Source organism: Sphaeramia orbicularis, chromosome 24, assembly GCF_902148855.1.
Source record: "Sphaeramia orbicularis chromosome 24, fSphaOr1.1, whole genome shotgun sequence".
NCBI lineage: Eukaryota > Metazoa > Chordata > Actinopteri > Kurtiformes > Apogonidae > Sphaeramia > Sphaeramia orbicularis.
In genome coordinates this window covers 23,073,116-23,094,929 of record NC_043979.1, presented here as the reverse complement: position 1 = coordinate 23,094,929, position 21,814 = coordinate 23,073,116, and the positions used below count along the sequence as shown (strand labels likewise).

The 21,814-nt window shown below is 39.4% G+C and overlaps 1 protein-coding gene across 1 annotated transcript in view; it reads right to left on the bottom strand.

Moving 5' to 3' along the window:
- Window positions 1-21,814, bottom strand: part of nbas (NBAS subunit of NRZ tethering complex) — a 228,409-nt gene that overhangs the window by 18,149 nt on the left and 188,446 nt on the right. The window contains exons 50-52 of the mRNA XM_030128460.1: window positions 19,739-19,878; window positions 10,690-10,837; window positions 9,618-9,752 (exon numbers count right to left, since the gene is read on the bottom strand). Coding sequence (XP_029984320.1) covers window positions 9,618-9,752; window positions 10,690-10,837; window positions 19,739-19,878 — 423 coding nt within the window. The remainder of the gene's footprint in view (window positions 1-9,617; window positions 9,753-10,689; window positions 10,838-19,738; window positions 19,879-21,814) is intronic.

Below are 21,814 nucleotides of genomic sequence, written 5' to 3'. Positions count from 1 at the left end.
AGTTTTCATATAAGCCTCTTCACATTCAGATGGATGGATGGACGAACATGCTGTCAATACCCCAGTTAGGGCTGGGCAATACAATGATCTTTAGGGATAGAATTGTACTACAATCTGAATTACGACAGTCTTTATCCATTCATTTTCTGAAGTCCTCTTGGGGGTCACAGGGGTGCCAGAGTCTACTCCGGCTATCAACGGTGAAGGCAGGGTATACCTTGGATGTGTCGCCAGTTCATCACAGGGTTGACATATAGAGACAAACAACCCTTCACTGTCACATTGACACCTATTGGTGATTTAGATGGACCAATGAACCCATCAAAGTGCACGTCTTTGGATGCCAGAGTTAGGATTGAACCCTTTCTTTCTGTCAGGCAGAACTGCTAACTACTGTGCCCTTACAATTTTCTTAACTTTTATAAAATGTGCGCAAATTACAGCTAAACTATAACAGGTTTTCCTCTATTTTCATCTTGTTTCCGGAGGGTTTTTTGTTCTTATCTGACTAGAAATCCATCTTACAATACTGACAGTATGTAGATGGAGTAAATCCAGATCTTCATGTACATACTGTTGCAGTATTTCCATTTATTACCTAGACTGTGGTGGCCTAATTTGTCCCACCAGATCATTTCAAACGAATCTGAATGAAGCTGAGTAGAAAAATTATTTCAGTGTTGTTATTTATTTTTCTAATGTCTTGACTGTACTGAGTGGTAGATCATAGGAAAAATAAGATTATGGGAATGCACAGATTCATTTAACTCTGTAAAGCCTGAACTATTAAATCACTGACAGAAAATTCCAGTTACTTGAGACTGGAGCCTTTATTGGTCCTTCTGAACAACCCCAATTTTTTTTTTTTTCAAATATCAAATTCCATGTATGAGTTTCAATTTGTAACATATTTGATACATCAGGTCTCAATGCTCAAATCTTGTTATTTTGAACAAACAAGAACATAATCTGACATAAACATGTCAAACAAATTGGTAGTTCTTTTTCAAAATTGGCAAAGTTCTGCCTCCTTCCTCATTAATGACAATCTTGTAGTGTCACTGGAAAGGCCTCTGATGAAACAACCCCCCCCCCCCCCCCCCCCCCAGGTGGATTATCCATGTATTGGACGTATTTAATTGTATACATCAGGTTTTTCAAGAAAAAAAATATCACACTGATCATGTAGCAGCTCATGTATCAAATATGATACATCTGGCATTATACGGTTAATATAATTCATATTATTAGTGCATTCAGTTTGGATATTCTGATGCGTTGTCCAGCTTAGACATGAAAGATATGTTAAAGGTTTCGGAGTATTCTTTGAACACTAATACAGTACATTCAGAAAACGTGTCAACTGGAGATTCTGAGGCCAGCTCATATAATTCAGACATGCATGCAAAAAAGAAAAAACAAGAAATACCCCTACTTTTAAACATTTGAATGGACATGCATATTAAAACGCTTTTTGATACGTACAAAAAGAAACCATTCAATACCCATAATCCTCTTTTTTCAAGGAGGTTGCTGAAGAAACAAGGTGAGAAATAGGTAGATTGTGTTTGTGGTTCTTTCATCAAACTTCCACAGTTCCACTTTTCTATAGTTTAATATGTTAAAGACATGTTAGGGCACTGATGCCTGTCAAACATAGATAAGAATGGTTATGTTTGGGAAAAGCACACAGGTACATGCAAATGGGAATAATTACAACTGGTTTAGTAGGAATACAGAGTAACAAACAAAGTAGAGTTTGAGAAGTAAAGTTAAAATTAAGAGGAGCTCTGAGAATATTTAAATTCTGAATAGGAAATAAATGGGTGCACTTCATTTTCTTCCATCTTCCGAAACAATGCAATTTCTTCGCATTAGCTGCCCTTTCTACCTCTTCTTTGTCTCCTTTTCAAATCAACTCCCACTCCTTTCATTCTACCCTTTTTTTCTGTTTTCGCCCACTGTGGTATCCAGCAGCAGCACTTACCATCCCTATTAACCCGCACCGCTGCAATAAAGCCACACACAGTAATCGTGAAGCAAAGGAACACATATCTCATACCACAGCCAAATAAATTACTTTTTCTCATTTACTTCTTGTGTCTAGTGATTTTTCAATAACACCGTTTTAATTAAAAACTAATCTTCAGAATTAATCTTTTTTTTTTTCATCATAATCTCAAGAGCATCTCTTCTATGAAAAATAAAATATGTTGGTGGTGCAGAAAACAATGTGCATGGTGATCTTTGACAGGAGATACGGAGCAAAGTGCCAGGAAAAACACACCGTTTGGGCAGCGTGTGAAGATAAGACCTGTCAGTCACTCAGAGTGGCGTGTCATTCTCGTGTACTTAATGAACGTCGCTTTTTCACAGTCGATAGATTTACAGTGCATTATGGTCAAAGTCAACCTCAAGCTTCATATTGCAGACATGAAAAGACAAGTAAATTAAGAATGGCATGGATAATTAATTTTTTTTATATAACAGACAAAACTGACCAGATGAAACAAACTACTTAATTACTTTTGAAGTGAACTAGTAAAAGTAATTAAGTAACAGGAACAATGTTCAATTAACATTTGAACTATGTCTTCCAATCCATGATCGACCACGCTGATCTTCTTCTTATGAAGTCTGATATATTGTGCTGCTGTCTGTGATAAATCTGGTCATGTGGCAAAAGTGAGAAGGAAGAAAAACAGAGTTAATAAAGAAAAACATACATGGTTCCTCCAAGTTAAATTTAAGCCTTTTTAAGACCTTTTTAAGACACTTAGATCAGAATTTAATGCCCATTTCACAGCCATACCGGCAAAGACTCCAAAAATTTAGGAAAACTCACATCAACCAGGTCGAAAATGGTCTTTTCTCCAACCAGGCATGATTAAACTTGCACTTCCTCATGCTTACTTTCTGCTTGCTCCCTTAAAGTTTGCAAAGTCAGCTCTCTCAGCTGCACGTGTGTTAGGCTGAATGTTCTGTGATCATTTCTCACCGGGGGCTGCAAAGTTATCAATAACTGGTTCCTATTTTCAGTATGAATCGTTGGGTTGGAACTGAGTCGACTAATGTTACTTTCTTTGCAGCTTGGACATTTCCCAGACACATTTAAACACAATACAGCAAACAAGTTTATGGCAGCATAACTTAAGGTCTACCATATCAAATAATTCTGTGAAATAAATCGTACTCATATGTATTATCTGCATACATGTCTATATATATAATTATGTGTGTAGATATGTGTGTATAAGTGTACGTATGAGTATCTCCCCTATCCAACCTGTGGCATGATCAGCATGTGTACAGCTGTAAATAGCACTTATAGCTTTTTTGATTTGTCTTTATTTTTGATTTTGCTCTTTTTTGCTCTTGTGCGCTTTGTTCTACTCCACTACTGCTGATGTAAATCTGGTATTTCCACTTGTGGGACTAATAAAGGACTATCTTATCTTATCTCCACCATCTCATTCAAAACGCACATAACTCACATCGCCAAAACATCCTTTTTCCATCTCTGAAACATCGTCTGTCTCCGCCCCTCCCTCTCATGATCCCCTGTTGAAATCCTCATTCACGCATTCATCATCTCCAGACTCGACAACTGCAATAGCCTCCTGTATAGTCTCCCCTCCTCCCATCTCCAAAAACTGCACTATATCCAGAATTCCGCCGCCAGCTTCCTCACTCGCACCTGCTCCAGAGACCACATCACCCCCATTCTCAAACAACTCCGCTGGCTCCCCGTACCATACCGCATCCAATACAAGGTCCTCCTCCTCACCTACAAGTCCCTCCATAACCTGGCCCCTCCATATCTCACTGATCTCCTTCAGTAGCACTGCCCCACCCACCGGCTCAGATCAGCCACCTCCAACCTCCTCACTCCCCCACCCTATATAATTCACTCTCACAAAACATCAGGAACTTAGACTCAATATAAAACTTCAAATCACTACTCAAAACTCACTTGTTCAAACTTGCATTTTCTTGAGTCCCTTTGTTCTTTTGTATGTTTTGTTTGTGAGGCGTCTTTGCGTGTCCAAAAAAGCGCTGTATAAGTGTGATGTATTATTATTATTATTATTATTATTATTATTATTATTATTTTATCTTATCAAATTTAATACCTTTTAAAGACTTATTTAAGGTAAGAAAGGCAGATTTGTGAATTCAAGACTTTTTGCAAATTGGCTTAGAGTCTGGTTCTGACCAACTCTACAGGGTGGGGAAGCAAAATTTACAATATTTTGAGGCAGGGATTGAAAGACAGTGTATGACCAGTTAGTTTATTGAAAGTCATGAGAATTTATTTGCCACAAGAAAATTTACATAATAGAAAATGTTTTTATTCTATGTCCTCCTTCTTTCTCAATAACTGCCTTCACACGCTTTCTGAAACTTGCGCAAGTGTTCCTCAAATATTCGGGTGACAACTTCTCCCATTCTTCTTTAATAGTATCTTCCAGACTTTCTCGTAATAGTTTTGCTCATAGTCATTCTCTTCTTTACATTATAAACAGTCTTTATGGACACTCCAACTGTTTCTGAAATCTCCTTTGGTGTGACGAGTGCATTCAGCAAATCACACACTCTTTGACGTTTGCTTTCCTGATTACTCATATGGACAAAAGTTTCTGAAAAGGTATGGATAATAGTGTTAGGTATGATTATGACATCAATATATGTTTGGTTTCAAAACAATTGACGTAGTGCCTGCTGAGAAAAAACAACTAAATGTTCATTGTAAATTTTGCTTCCCCACCCTGTATATGTAAAGTGCCATGAGATAACTTTTGGCACTATATAAATAAAATTTGATTTGAGTTATTTGTTCTTATCTATCTCTCCTTTATGTGAAGCACTTTGTAACATGTTGTTTTAATAAGTGCTATATAAATGAAGCTTTACTTACTTACTAACTTACTTTTTAAGACCCTGCGGGAACCCTGAAAATACGCATTTTCTAATTTTTCAAGGGTAGAACCAGTCAGTCCAATCCAACCAGTCAATCAATCCAATTTAATACAGTTTTTCCAAAGTGCTCTTGTGCTTGGGGGTTGCACAGGAAGGCGCCTGAGACACCTCATTGGCGTAAGTGCAACTGGATCCACCCAGACGCACCTACTTTTAAGCAATCCGGTTAACTCACCAGCGTATTTCCCTTTTATCAGTCAAAGACAGTCTGTAAAAGTGCACTTGAAAACACATCAATAGCTTCAAGGGTTAGATCCGATTATCTGTAGTGGGCAAATATGAGGTACTTATCAATAGTATATTACTGGCAGTAGATAGTGGTTGACGTGTTCTTAGTTTGGAGAAGCAGAAAGAACAAATAGAGCAGAAGCAATGTACTGGTGTGGACAGGGCCAGCAGCAAAACTGTGTAATACAACAGAAAAATCTCATATTTTCTTTGCTTTAACTTACTACCAGACAGCCGCTCTGACAGGGAAATGAAGTCCTCTTTGCACTCTTCAAAGTCTCTAAACTTGATTGACAAAAGCAATAATTTTACTCTGCAGAACACACTTCAGTTTGTCTGTGTTACTGTTCGACTTTGATGCTTTAAAATGTTATTTCAGATTCAAACTAACAAGTAAACTAACTAAATGAAGCCGTGGTACAGCAGCAACTCTCATGTCCAATGTGGTAAAATTGTTTTTTTGTTAAAGAAGAGCGCTTCAGGGCTTCAGTTCCCTGTGGAATAGTTATTATTGTTTGGAAATGTTCATTAGTTTTAGTCTTGTTTTTTTTCTTTCAGTCTGCTTTTTGATACCAGTTTAATTTGCAGTTGTTTTCCCCAGTTTATATCCTACTTCCCATAAACAAATGTATTAAACCAAGGACTGACAGTGGCGTTTGCATCAGTACCGACTTTAGAGGAGGGGGGGGGGGCACTTTGTAGTAAATATTGGAATCGCCTTTCACTTATAATGAAGAAAAACCCTATATATATATACCACTTCTGAGCTTTGGCTTAAGGCTAATGGAATACACATATACTACATTTGAACCTGCTGTATAATGTATTGTCCATTCTATTAGTATTTGAACACTAGCATCTGTTCTTTTTTCTGCCTCATGATTATGGATGTAAACTAGTAATTTCTGCTATTGCATCACTCTTATATGAAAATTCATTAATGTGCACTGACCCTATTTAATAACACATAAAGTGAACTAAAAATAAAATATAAAAAATTAACTCCTTTATTTCCACCACTATAAACATTTTATCTAATTTGCACTGACCTCCCCAAAAAAAGTATAAGGGGAATTCAGTCATAAAGAGCATTAGATATTATACTTTTATACTGTAATAGCTTTTGTTATATTACTTTTTCTTTGTATTTTATTTGACTAGTCTATGTTTTTGTTTTAGATGTATAGTGAGCAACAACAGAATCTGAAAAGCAGTAGTTTATTTATTTAATTCAAGTATTATTGGAGAAGGCATGATTTCTAGAATCTGCAAAGGTACGATGAAAAAGGTATAACATAAAATATGATTTCCAAAACCAGACTGTTATGTGTATTAAAAGGTCCAATGCTGTTTTATTCTTGTACACCATATGTAAACCATTAACACTAAGCAGATTAGATGGGCTATGAGCGTTGCACATTTTGTTTTAGTTTCATTAAAGGTGGGGTGTGAGATGTTTTCGTGGAGCATGTTTTAATATATTGCTTAAAAGCCCCTTCACAGCCCGATTATAACCAATTAATTAAATGCTCTAACACAAAAATAAAAAAATTTAGTCACCTGTGGAACGGACAGGACTGAAAAAACACCATCCAATCATTTTAACTGGCCCATCGAAATGATTGAACGGTGATATGTCCATCAAACTCAACTGCAATTTGTCCCTCCCCCCTCCGTGCGTACCCCTCTTCGTGCATGAATCGTGCATTCTCAGAGGTTTGGAGCATTTGAACAGGAAACAGGAAGCGCCAGAGCCAGCGCTTGGCTATATTAGCTATATTAGGATGGAAAGTTCACCGGCAAACAGTTCTGTCACCAACATAAATCACTAGGAAATGTAACTTTAGCCAGATAGGTATGAACTGGGGCTGTTCTGTAAGAGCAGGGGTGTTGGAGGAGACTGAATGAGGTATGCATGGATCAGGGCCAGAGCCGGGGCCACCGGAGCCGGGGTTGCCAGAACCAGGCGAATTGTTGCTGTGCAGCGCTCATGAAACTTCGAGAACAACCACTGCGCGTGCCACTACTCTGGAGTCGTGGCTTCGGGGGTGATGTCTGAAGAAAGGGGTTTGGACTTTTGAATTGAGTATTTTCAAAATGTAGCTTGCTCGAACCGTTTTTCTAAGATCTCATATCCCACCTTTAATAATAGTAATCACACTCATGGTGCTTATGTGCTCACAATGAGGGCCATACTGACCATAATCTCTGGAAAAAAAAACAAAAAACAACAAAACCCCCAACGGAACAAACCCTTTAACAGGTATTTAGTGCAAACACACCTCGCCAGACAAACATGCAGAAACACCAGTAGCCGTGTATCCACCCACAGCCACATGCATGCAGCTCCACAGTGAGAGGGAAGCCAACATATTATCAGATGTAATAGATGTAAGATGATTTCTCTCTGTCTCTGCTGATGTTATCTTCAGATGAACACTGTTCTGTGCTGCTCTGAACATGCCCCGCTTCATGCCCCATTCAGCTGTTAGGTGGCAGAGGAGAGATTATTTCTCAATGTAGCCTGACACACTACCTGTCTCACTCTGCACATAAAACCACTCTAACTTGACCAGATTTATCTCAGTGTCTCCTGTATTGCTTTCCTCTAACCTCCCATCCCCTTTTCAGTCAGACTTCTACCTGTCTCCTCCATCTCTGTCATTTCTTTTTTTACTTTACATTTTCATAGATTTTCTGTAATTTCTCTTCTCATCCTGTTTCTGTCTATCTGCACACCGACTCCCCCTTCATTAGATTTCCTTTCTCTGCATCTTAACCGCATATCTTTCCTCTTACCCCCTCCACACCCAGCCCCCCTCAGTCCTATTCTCTTTTCTCTGGATAAAAGCAGCGTGTTACTCAGGTGTACAGATACAGCAGCCTTAACGTTTCATTTAATAGGGGATCTGTCACTTAATAGTGAGGCTTTCTCTTATCTGATCCAAGAACAAAACGAGGGTCTGCTGGGTCTAAGAGGCCTACTTTGTGACAATTGCTTATCTGATTGGGAAGCAGTGGAGAGCAGCCCACACAGTCTTGAACGATTACTGTCTTATCTGATGAAGACTTCCCAAAACCAAAGAACAGTTAGCAAACGGATGAAGGTTGAGTTACTTGGATGTGGAGAAGCTTTGAGGGAACTTAATTCTTATCTTACAACTGTAAAGAGAATTTACATTTTCCTGCTGTGTCGGGAAACAGACTAGATTTCACTCCAACACTTCTATATTAAATGGTAGCAAAACTGGCAAGAATACAAGGAACGAAATTAGTTTTTTTTCTTCCGGGAAGGTTGAGCCGGCTCTCTCCAAGATCGGGTGAGGAGTTTACATATTTGGGGGAGGACTCAGACCAGGGCCAGTGCCAGTGCCAGTTGAGGTGGTTCAGGGACGGGTAAGGATGCACTCTTGATGAATCCCGTTGGATGTCTACCAGGGACGGCCAACTGGGTAGAGGTAGTAGAGACGTTCCAGGACTCACTGGAGGGATTATGTCTCCCAGATGGAGTGGGGATGTTAGAGACAGGGAGGTCTCGGGGGGGGGGGGGGGACTAGACCATGGACTATGGATGGATGGATGGTTGATTTCAAGTAATAAACTAAGGTAAAGGGTAGGTTTATCATAGTGGTAATAAAAAGGGAAATGTAGAACATTCTTTTAGTATTTTGCATCTAAAATGGCTGTAACTTTTTTTTTTTTTTTTTATGGATGAGACCATGGAATACATTCGTGGAAAAAATTATTAAATCATCAAAAGTCATCAAAAACAATGGCTGTGCAATCAAGTACTAACTCTTGTGTGTATCATGTGACTAAAACAGACACAAAAGAAAACATGGAATGCCTAAATGCACTGTTTTTGCCAGTACAATGCCATAGATATTGATGTAAGAACTGAAGTGATTTTGGTTATTATCAATAAAACATGGAAAATGGATAGATATCAGCTCTTAAATTAAACTCTTATGAGCTATTTTTGTTATCGTATTTGTCCAAACAAATGTACCTTTAGTTGTAGCAGACATTAAAATGAACAAGAAACTGAAGAAAACAAGTGGTGGTCTAATAATTTTTTCTGCGACTGTAATTTGGCCTCATCAGTCCAAACAATCTGTTGCTGCTATCAGCCATATATTTTAGTGGGAAAATCCACAGACATGGATATTCTGGAAAGATTTGAAAGAAACAGCCGATCAGTCATCTGAGTTAAACATTTGGTACATCAGAAATGGTTTGGAAAAGGTGTTTCCAACTTCCATTAAGTATATAAGCTTGTTTTTAAAAAAAGCATGCATAAAATGTTTTGGCCTAAAATCGTGTCATTTCCTTCAACCTTTTCCAGTGAGATACTTTAAAATGCACATAAAAATATGTCGGAAACACGGCGCGCTGACAACGACACTTACTGCAGTCATGCCGTTGATCTGATCCAGAGTCAGCTTCAGCAGCTGCTCATCGCTGGTCTCGGCCATCAGCTTGAGCGCAGACTGCTGGAGGCTCGGCTGGTGTTGGAGCAGCAGCGTGGCTATGTCTCTGACACACTGGAAAGAAGGAGGGAGGTGGGAGAATGAAGAGATGAATGGAAAGATATGAGGATGAATGGATGAAAGGAGGAGGGGGAGAGATAAAAGCAACAGTGGGATGAAAACAGGGAAATGTAATCAGAGGAAAGTAAAATAGAGAGAGGGAGAACAAAAGGGGAGAGCAGGAGACAGAGGGAAGAGAATAGACGAGGAACAGTGAAGGTTAATCGATGTGCATATACTGTACAGACACACAGGCACATAATACTTTTAAAAAGGACTACACACAAACATGCACACACACACCAAACACACAGTCCTATCCAGTAATATATGGATATCACAATGCAATCTGACTCCCCCATGCTCTGGCGGTTTCATTCCAGCAGATTCAAATTAAAGCTGTTCAGAACTGAGTAAAAGGCCTCCTTCACCACCTCCCACCCCCTTCCCACACTAATATTAGACAGCCAGGCAGACACTAGCCTATTCACACTGAATAGCATTAGCGCTAAACTAATATCACAGTCAGCTGGCGCTAGACATACAGAATGGCATTAGGCTTAACACTTCCATGGTGCTCAGCAGGGCATGAATAGCATTAGAGGCCGTCAGATATCAAAGAGTGGCTAGTGCCTATAGTACATTGCAAAAAGCAGTGAGCTGATGCTAACACGTTGCTGTGGGTTACATGCTTAATGGTATTAGGCTTCAGTATTAAGACACCGGGTACCACAGCGGTACAGCACTGAGGTAATACTACATGCAAACCAGCTTAGTGGCATATGTTTAACATTAAAGGTTAAAACCATGCATCATTCTGATCTACAATATCGACATTATTATGCTTGCTGTATTACAAGACACTATAACATTCACTGACTTTTTGTGAGTCTAAATTGCTGGAATGAATTCAGACCCAAGCTCAATTAAACAATGTGTATGTGTGGTTTACCTGCACAGGGAGCTTGTGCCTGGTGTTGTAGAGGGATCGCACCATGATGACAACCTGCTGACCAAGGTCTAATTTGACATCTGACCCTACGTTGCGGGTCAGCAGGGTCGAGGTCAGCACCACCCATGGGTTACGGTCCGTCCCTGCCCTGAAGAAATACGACATGACAGAGCTGCAGTTGGTGTGTGTGTTTGAGTTCAGGAGCAGAGCCTCTAGGCCGAGTATACACTGGTTAAGACAAGAGCAAGCCTGGTTTCTTTTTTTTTTTTCCCTCACACAAGTACCACTTAGTGGGGGTTTAAAGACAAGACAGAGCTGAACAATTGTGCATGAAATGTAGGCTTTGTTTGTAAAAAAAAAACTCCCCGCCAAAAATAACATTACAACATGAAGAATTTATGCATTTCAAAGTGTTGCAACCAGATGGTTTTCATGGTAGCTGAAAAAGAGCCATTATGCTATACCTTCTGTTTGGGAGGGCAACATATTGCATAAAAATACATATTATGAAAGATAAACGTGCCAAAGCCAAACAAGAATTACAGGATCAATTCAATACGTTACAACCGTTTAAGTCGGAACTTGATTCATCCTGAATTACCCTGAGATTTGCAGATTTGCTCATGAATTCCGATTCTGACGTCAAGTGAGCGAGAAAAATGTTTGACCACAGAAACCTCTGTAGTTAATATTTAACACCTACATGGCTGATTCTCTCTCGCTCTGTGAAAACCAAGAGAAAGCTTCTAGCGGTGAAAGGTATCAGTTTGTTTACATGGTTCTTTATGAGCGTCTCTGCATCTTTGTTGATGTCTCCAGAGCAAGTGATTAGCCTCTGTCAAGGCCAGCGAAATGTCAGTGTGTGCAGAGGCAGAGAGACCTTTGTGGGTGTTTGTTAATACATCAGTCAAAAAAAGGGGAAAAGGCACGGTTAATTATCTATTAATTAAATCTTTGTTGAAGAATACATCGCATGGAAATAATCCTCATTTATTATTATGAACATGGCTGTGCTGGTTTAAAACCACTCTAATTCCTGTTCAAAATGACATCAGTGGTTTTGTATTTCTTAATAGACAGCCAAAGTCTCCTGTATTTGCATCATAAAAATGAGGGGAATCAAACCTCAAAGGCTGTAGTGAAGAACAATCATTTGCAGAATTGCCATGGTACTAGAACAACACTGTAAAATGAGGCAATATATTTCTAGTGTTTTGAAATTAGACATACAAGCCCCGCTGGAAGGTTCGTATGTTATTAACATGACACAGACTGCATTAAATATTCAATGAACAGAGAAGAAAACAGAAAGGGTAGAAGATGAGAGCAGGAAAAACAGCATCTGACATGTATTTAGTTTAACTGAGGCTCATACTGTAAAAGGCAGATGGTAACATACTGATAACTCTTGGTTATATGATGAGAAATGAGAATTTTAAAGCTGTTAAAGCTTGATGTCAGATTAGTCTGCTCAAGTGTGTCTTAAGTAAGCCTGTTAGAAGAAAGAGGCCCGCGGTTAGATGGTAAGTGTCTATGCATATGCAACAGAAGTGTGTGTGTGTGTGTGTATGTGGGTGAGAGATAGAATTTGCAAATGAGAAACCGATGATGAAAGCAAGGTGAAGAGAGGAAGGCAGAAGCAGAAGAGGAGACAGCAGGACCCCTGTGTGTTTCTGTCTGTGGAATAGGCAGATCTCCATCCAGGGAATGGGGTGTCTTGTCCTAACAAGCCGCTTCACCTTCGGATGGAGCAGCCAAGGGAGCAAACAGAGTCCACTTGTGCTGCTGGCACACCGCTGCTTCCTGTGTTTTTACCAAGGGGACAAGGCAGTGCTGCTATGAGCGTCTGAGCCAGCCAAATCTGTCATAGGGCGCAGTGTGAGTCACAGCCAGCCCCCATTCGTGCTTTGAATCATGACTCAGTTTATGCGGACAGACTAAAGGATAAGCGTTTTAGATGCAACACTCAATATAGGAACTCCCAAAACAGCCTCCTGTGGTCTTCGAGAAACAAATCTTCTCTTTGCTGACACACACATACACACAAATCACAGCAAGTACCCATCAAAGATTAAGTGCTGAATCAGACCATTCACTATGGTTAACCATGTGTCCTGCACGTTGAGAGGCATGTAAGGCTTAACAACTCTTACCGAGACATTTGAAGGTTAAGTTATTTTGCATTTTGTGCCCCAAATTATGACTATAGCACAGCGACTGCCGACGCACATAAAACGCACTGTGAACACGGATCAGAACTCCATTTCAGGCTTCTGTGGAATTCAAAGTGCCACATTACAGCATAGTTAGTGAATGTATAAATGTTGCCGGAAATTACCCTCAGTGATTCGAACGAGTAAAAAGACTAAACAAAATGCATAATCAGAGGCTGTGTTAAAAGAAATGATTATGACTGACTGTCCCAGCAGTGGTGGTTTGACTACAGCTGCACCCACAGAGTCAGTGGAAGCAGTGAAGGCTGGGGGGGACTAAAAGCAGCTGCGTTTTCCCAACCTAATCCCGTTTCTCCTGCTGTTTCTCTGTTCAGTGTTGATTGGTTCTTTGCAGGAAAAGATGCTGCCTCCACACACCCAGTGGCAACTGCACTGTCCCCTACAAATACACTTTAATACTTTTCACACCTGCTTGTGATGTTTTTCATTCTATTTCACTTATGGTACAGCTCCACAAAACAGTCTACTGTCTGTTTTTGACTCTCTCTCTAACTTCTGCTTTTGCCACTATTCTAAACAGCAAACTCTCCTTTTGCTCCTGAGTGCTTATCTCTTTGCGTCATACTATGCCTACTTCCCTTAAGGCTCCCACATACTGTGCGATTTTAACAATCTTATAAGTTCACAGCAAGCTGCACTGTACGACATGGAGTTTGCTGTGTGCGCATTGCACAACGCTGAGAGTAGATTTTACGATGAAAACACAAGCTGAATTGCAGCCTACGGCGTACGTGAGTCAACGTGAATGTGCAAGAATTAAATGCTATCAGCGTGTGCAATCCATCCATTAAAAACAAAAATACGAAGAAGTGACGGAACACTCGCCCCTGTGCCATTTATATATGTGGACAATAAGTTAAAAAAAGGAGGAGGAGGAGAATATGGATGCAGTCATGGCTCAGAAAGAGAGGCCAACTTGGGATGCTAATTTTGCAAAGTGCTTAAAATATACTTAGCGCCATTAAAAACGCACGAGTCAGAAAAATATGTGTATTTGGAGATAAATCAAATTAATTGGTTTGGGGTTTCCTTCAGATTAAAGAGGGAAGCATTGGTCATTAGAAAATGAATTGTGGACAAATTGTGATCAACTTAACACATTTATTCAGTCACTGAACACAGGTACTCAGAAATTGAAAGTGTCATCATTCAGTATCGGGTGTGTCCACCTCTGGCTTCCAAACAAGCAGTGCAGTGATGACGCATGGAACTGACAAGTCTCATGATCCTGTCCTGAGGGATCTGATCCGATCCGATCTGGCACTCAGATGACTGATTGTACTGCGATGACAATGCAGACAGTGAGCGACTTTACCACGGCTCTGACCTGTTCGTAACACGCCAATGGCACGTTCTCTCTGTTGTATCGTAAGTCATGGCATTTTGAACTGGCAAAAACATTTGGGCGTTTTCTTTGCTGACTTTATATCGGCTATTGACCACACCTAAAGTCACCAGTCAAGTATGACTGTACAAGAGATTCGACTCAGTGTCCGACATTAAAGGATTAGTCCAAACGCTGACGTTGCACGTGGTGGGAATGAAAAAAGTACAACTGTCTTTGGTTGCAAGACCGTGACAATGGCCGTCCTTGAACCTGTCTCACAGTACGACGTAGGACCACTGATTTAAGGCCAAGACCAAAGATGTTGCCATGATTCTCTCATGATTCCTATCTTTTGTCTGAGACAGCCAATAAGCGCACAGTGTGTAGGAGCCTTTACCCAAAGGTTCTCATAACCTCTTATACGCATCGCAATGAATCACCTTCATTACAAGAGATTTTCTCCACCATTGTATCCAATATGAAAAGATCTGACAAGACCTTCTGTAAGAAACAAAAGGGAGCAGCTTTGTACAGGGTTTTTTAGGCACAGCACCCAAACCATTCTGGACACCTACTATCACAAATTAACATTAAATCTATATAGAGTGCATCAAAACTAAAACAAATTTTTAAATTTTTAAATTTTATGTTCTTATCCTGGTTTTTATCCCAGATTGTTTTTATTTTATCTTTTCTGGTTTTTATTGCATCTTGTTTTTATTTATTTGATCTTATTTATTTTATTCTTTTACCTATCCATGCTGCTATACCGATGAATGGTGGAACACTGAGCACTTTTTGTCCTGTCTTTTGGTCCTGTCTGTAAGCATGATCAAGTGTCTGTCTTGCATGTTCAATGTATGTGTTGTTGTAATGCCAAGGCCATCACTTAGACTGCAAAACAAATCTACCTACAGGCATAAATAAAGTAACCTTGACCTTGACCTTGAAAACTTTTTATCTGCAGGAGCTTTTTCATTTTTTGTACAAATAATACTCGTCCCAAATGAGATGAATTAAGATTTAAAATTTTACACAATGTAAGGGAAAATGCTGAAGCTTAGACAGCAACTAAAAACACCTTTTCGATCTGTTCGGTGCTTCTGCAAAAACTGCCTAATCATATCTGCTCTCTCACAATGAAACACAGTACATAGAAGATCAAGTTGCACCAAATTTTAATATAAGCTGTACCTGCTGTTCATACAGACCGATGAAAAAAACCTATAAAAATTACGTTTTAAAAGCCTGTATTTAGTCAAAGCACAATTAACACTTTCAGTGCCATGGGCCGATTAAATCGGCTTTACGAAAACAACCTGTAAAGTGCCACGGGCCGATCAGATCGGCTTTGGAGAACACGCCACATTTGTGTACAAACAAACCATCCACCCCCATTTCTTTCTCACATTTCGATGACGTTCTTTCTGTGTCCCCCTTTTGAGACCAAGCAGACGGGAATTTGAGGTCACGCGACCGAATAACATTTTTACATCTTTTTAATGTTTCTTATTCTCCGGTGTTTCATCAGAGGGAGCCCTCCATGCCGGGGGGGCGGCTGTGGACTCCGGGGGCTGTGGCGCCTTCTCTCACTGGGGTCCGCTCCTTTCTGGTGGGTGGGGGTCCCAGTTGGCCCTCTCCCACTAGTTGGGATGCGGGGCTATGTTGCTGGTGCCTGGTCGCCGGGGTCGGCGGCTGCCTCCTGGTGCGGATGGCTCCCTGAGACAGCGCCTCCTAAATTGATGTTTTACTTTTACTTGTACATTTTTGTTCTGGTCTACCCGTGCTCAGTCAGTCTTCTTAAGTATGTGTGAGCTTGTGGGTTTGCATGTATGTGTGTGTGTGTGTGTGTGTGTGTGTGAGTGGGTGGGTGTGGGTGGGGGGCGGTACTGATTTTTAAACTGATATGTAAAGCACTTTGTGCTACAGTTTTTAATGTATGAAAAGTGCTATATAAATAAAGATTATTATTATTATTATGAATTATGCAAATTACGATCAATAATGAATCGGCTGCGTCCGGTGCGTTTTGAATCTAATTAGCAATCGGTCGGATGTTACTGAGCGGTTTCCTGCAGGATTCTTCAAATATTATAAAAACGACGCGAAATACTGAAAAACGGCCAAATTCTGTGGCACTTTTAAGGCTTATTAGCCCCTTAACTGTCTGGCACTTAAAGAGTTAAAAAGCTGAAGTTTTTTGGCATAATTGTGCAACAATTTTATTACTACTCCCTTTGAGCTTGTTGTAATTCAAGCGTTCTGAGAGGAAACAAGAATTCCACACTTGTCTGAGGGCTTTTCAAGTTTATAAAATCTACGCTGTATTTGCGATTGTTACTCATAGGTAGTGGGAGGAAGGTTAAATATGTGACCAGTCGCTGCTCATATTCAGTTACAGATGACTTTGTGGCTCAGCTGGGAAAAGAGGCTTCATTTTTTTCCACAGCAGCACGAAACAATATCAAGTCACCTATCTTTATATTTAGTCTTTTGTTTTGGACTGACAGAAGAGAGCTGTAGGAGGTACTTGTATATTTAAACTTATGGTGCTTTTTTAGGTCCTGCATCTTTAATGACATTTAAGTCTATTTAATCTATACATATTTATATTCATACGCAGGTATTTCTCAATCTAAATAAGACTATGAGTGAATGTTTGAATGAAAAATATTCTTATCTGCTATTGGCTGATAAATGAAAGCAGTACCCTTTGATGCAGATGGCAGCCTTAAACTAAAGTCATCTGGGTATATAAAGCTGACTCATCCATACTCAGCTGCACACTCATCCCTGCGAGTTTTTAGCAACAGAGGAGAGTAACACTACTTTAAATTGCAGATCGAACCTGCTTGAAACACAGCATGTTTTGATTGAGCTGGAAGGATTAACTCCAGATACCATAGCCCAGTGTTGTCTCAGTGGCCCTCAGAGGAATGCTCACTTTAATCGAGAACAATGGAGCAGGAGAAGAGCAATCACATCATTAGGCGCTTATCGATAATACAGCCAACTCTTGCTGAGGCTCATAAGACACCAGCTGGTGCAAGAAACGCAGAGCCTCAAGCTTTCTGTGAAGTCGCCTTTTTTTTTTTGGTCTCCAACTTTTAAAATCTTTGTGCAAAATATGCCCCTGGGTGATTAGAAGCATGATTCCTTATTCCTAAACCCTAGTGAAATACAAGCACAATGCACAGAAGATCCCATTAAAATGTTAATGCATTCCTGTTGTTAATAAAAGCCTGCTGAGACCAAAGTAGGTAAAAATGTTATGAGTTTATATCAGGACATTATGTGTTTTCTAGGAACGAGCTATAAACAGGGTTCCTACACATTTGAAATTTCAGAATTCTATACTTTTTTCAGACCCTAATTTCCAGGTGTCTTGGTAAAAAAATTCCAACCACCCAACCGGTCTTTATATTTCAGATTTATGAGCCACTTGTCAGAGAATTGCCATCTACCTAGGGTTGCACGATTTTAGCCAAAATGATCACGGTTATTTTGATCAGTATTGTAATTATGATTATTCATCATGTTAGGGAAAACATCTGTATTTTTATTGTACTACTTTTAAACAAACAATATCTGCACAATTTTCAGTGCAAAATGAAACTTTAAATGAGAATAAATGATAAATAATAAGAAAATAAAATTTACCCATGAATTTAAAATTCACCAAGGGTTAACTGAATAAATATGCTATTATTATGCTTGGAAATAACTGTGCGAGGGGGTCACATATTTCTTGCCCAAAGTTTTGACCATTTTTCTGACGCCCTCGTTGCTCACTGTATTTATTGGACAAGTCTTTGGCCAAATAAAATGATGTTGTGTCTGTTATTTCTTCGTGTCTTTAGGAGGTAGATGATTACTGTGTTGCTCGGTGCAGGGTTGCTGCTATGGTTGTCTGGGTTGCCACTAGACACAAACGGGGATTTTGTGAAGCAGCGTTAGATTTTGACCTTCATGTATTCCTGGTATTTGTGATGTTTTTTTAGATGGTTGAACAGATTAGTTGTGTTAGCCTGCGGGGCAGACACAATTCCGCCGCACTCTTTGCATATGACTTCTTCTTGCTTAACGTCACTTGCCCTGATTCCGAAACAAGTCCGGACAATGGACGTTGATCCCTTTGGAGGCTCTAGCTCCAGCTCCTCATCTCCAATTGCTTTTGCACTTTCTTCTCTCGACATGACTCGCTCTCATCAGTCCACGGAGTGACTTGAGGCTGCTGCTGCAGGGTGCGTTCACTTGTTATTTAGGCAGCTTCATGAAGCCTTAACCATGCGTTCACCCCCTGGTGGTTGGCTGACGACTGGTTGAGAAAGTGCTTAATTAAATATACATCAGAGCCCAGATTTCAAATGTAAATATCGCCGACGATCAGGTTAATTTAATTGTGGCAGCCAAAATCATGATCACAATTAAAATTAGATTAATTGTGCAGCCCTACATCTACCCATTATGAGTTCTGCCAATGATCAGACAAGGCATGTTGAATAGTTCGCTCATGAACAGTGTGTGGACATCACCTGTCCGTCGAAGCAGCAGTGAAACTTGACGACACCTGGGCGGGCCTTAAAATGGGTTGGAGGAGGACAAGAGCAGAAGGCTGGGCATTCAACTTGTCAATCTGTCCAAATGTTTTCTGGGATGTGTAACCTACTGTATGTGCTCACACACAAACATTTTAGCTGCACTAGCAAGGGCCTTAAAAAAACAGATCGATCCATTTCTTTTTTTAGATATTCATAATTTTATGTTTTAGAAAATTGAACAGTGGTAACAGTCTTGGAAACATGAACATTTTTTCATACATTTGTTTCCATTTTTCATACTTTTCCAGACCTGGAAATTTATAAAATCAAATTCCATACTTCTCCATTAAAAAAAAAAAAAAGAATAAAAACAAAAAATAGGAAAGAAAAAATAAAACAAACAAAATAAAAACATTTTACCTATGGTGTAGCTATAGTAAAGCAAAGCTGAATAAGATTAAGGCTGCATATAATGATGCTCTCAGAATATTGTTGAAATATCCAAGGTGGGAAAGTGTTAGTTATCTTTTTGTGACATGTAATGTTCCTACTTTCCATGCTTTGCTGAGGAATTTTATATGTAAGTCCATGTGCAGGCTCAAGGGATCTAGGAATGGAATCATAATGTCTCTGACTGACTCTAATCCGAGTGACACAAGGTACACCTCCATCTTTTGGAAATACTGGCACAAACAACTATTTGTATTTTAAGTGCTGACCACTAACTGACATTGTATATCTGTGATTTTTACCTCTGTGGCTTGTATGTGTGCGCGTGTATTGTCTACTTTTTGACTTCGAGTCTGCAGATAAAATAAAAGTTCCATACTTTCCATACTTGCATAGGAACCCTGTATAAATAACAAGTCAAAAGCAAATGTAACACTTGATGAAAACATGATGTTCCTTCTATAGAATGGGGAAAATAAGAAATATATCTATCTTACACTTCGTCCTTCATCATGGGAGGCCATGCTTGTAGAAGAAGAATGAGAAGCTGAAACTCCTCCCAGTTCTGTGCGGCGTTAAGAAGTTCCAGGAACAAGGCGTATCTTTTGTCTTCGTTCTCCACGTCGTCTATCTGGATCTAACAATGGAGAGCAGAGAAAAAAAGAGCCACTATAAATAAAGACCCAGTGGTGATTTACAACATGAAAGCACAAAGCAAAGGGCTGCTAGATGGATCTTGATCCATGGATCAGCAAACATGAAGGCATATTAAACATAAGAATGTGCAGGTTAGGGTAATCACTTGGTTCTTTCCGATGTGTAATGTTGCAGATAAATACGATGACAAATGCCGCCATCTTCCACTGAGAATGTGAACCTCAGTGATGTGTTATCTTGTCCATTATAATTTAGCACTGTCCAAAAACACACAACTGATACCAGTGAGACGTTTTTACAGATTTCACAGGAGGCGTGCTCTTCAAAACACACTATTAGCGATAAGGTAACAAAATCATTAATTAACTGGACAGTCACAAACACTAGCAAAACCTTGAATGGAGTCAGTAAAATGAATGTGTCACATATAGCTGCACAACCCACTGTCGGGCCAAAAAAAATCACATGTGGCAAAACTTATTATATATCGTTATGAGAAAGACCTAGATCAAGAGGGAGAAAAGCAAAAAGAATAGACTGAAAAGGAACGAGGGAGGGTTAATGTAGAAAAAATGAGAGGAGAAGGAGGAGGCAAAGTAATTAATTTTCTTCTCAAAGGTTGGCTTCTAGTGTGATTTAACAGTTCAGAGAGCGGCTGATTTCTGAAGGGAAAACTACAACCTGCCAAGGCACGGCTGCAGAAAAGACAGGCCCTAGTCACACACATACAAGGACACACACACACACACACAAACAAACATACATCACTGGCAGAAGGACGCATAAAACTTAGTTTCAGTGTCAGTGGTGCATTTAAATTTATATGTCAGTATATCTACATAAAGCTTTGCAGTGTTTTATTATTATAAAGGGCTACACACACTTCAGTTTAGAAACTGTAAATGACTAGGAAAAGGGAAATTTAGTATCACTGACTGTTAAACACACTTGTTTTAAAAATCCTTTTTTTTTTATTAGTGATACAGTTAACGAGACAGTGGAAAGACAAAAAAACCCAATGAATAAACAAAAGACAAATCGAGCAAGTAAACAAACAAGAAATAATGACAAACAACATAATATTACAATGAAAAAGAAAATAAATGTACAGAGCAACTAAACAATATAGATTGATTAGGGGTGAATGGAAAAGGGAAGGGAGGAAGAGTGAATGAAAGAGACAGAGAGAGAGGAGAAAAAGTGAGAGGGCAAAAAATTATTATAATAATGATAATAATGACAACACAACAATATATAGTAATAATACTAACTAATAGTCTTATTTGTTGTTATTGTAACGGCGGCAGAGACAGCCACAATAATAGTAAAAATAAGTCAACATTTAGAATAATTTATATCAATTCATATCAATTTGTTTATTTTAAAAATACTTTTATACAATTATGCTGAGGCTATGTGTCAATTAGAAATGGCCAACACGTAGCTCAAGTGCACTTTATCAGATGAAATGTATTTTGATGTTTTTCCTGACTAATAAATCTGAACAAACTTGCATGCACCATGCTGAGGATTCTTTTGCGCTGCCAGAAAAAAAAAAAAAAAAAAAAAAACTTTTAATGAGTGTCTCATGTGCACGCCTGCGCCGGTGCATGTTGCATCTAAAAAACCTGCAGTACACCCCTGGATTACAAAAACTTTTAAAGAAACATTCACAAGAGAAACAGGGTGCAGAGTCAAAGTGGAGCTCGGCAGGTTGAGTTATTTTTGTGCTCCACAGAAACATTTGCAGCAAAAAATGCACGTGTCCCTTTGCCTTATTACTACTGACAGCAAAAAGTGTGGTTAAACAGGTTGACACTTGCGTCACCGGTTTGTACAGTATGGCAGAGGCAGAACATAAAACATGATGATTTAGATTGGCTGTAAAGAGATCACTGATCACTGTGGGAGCTGCT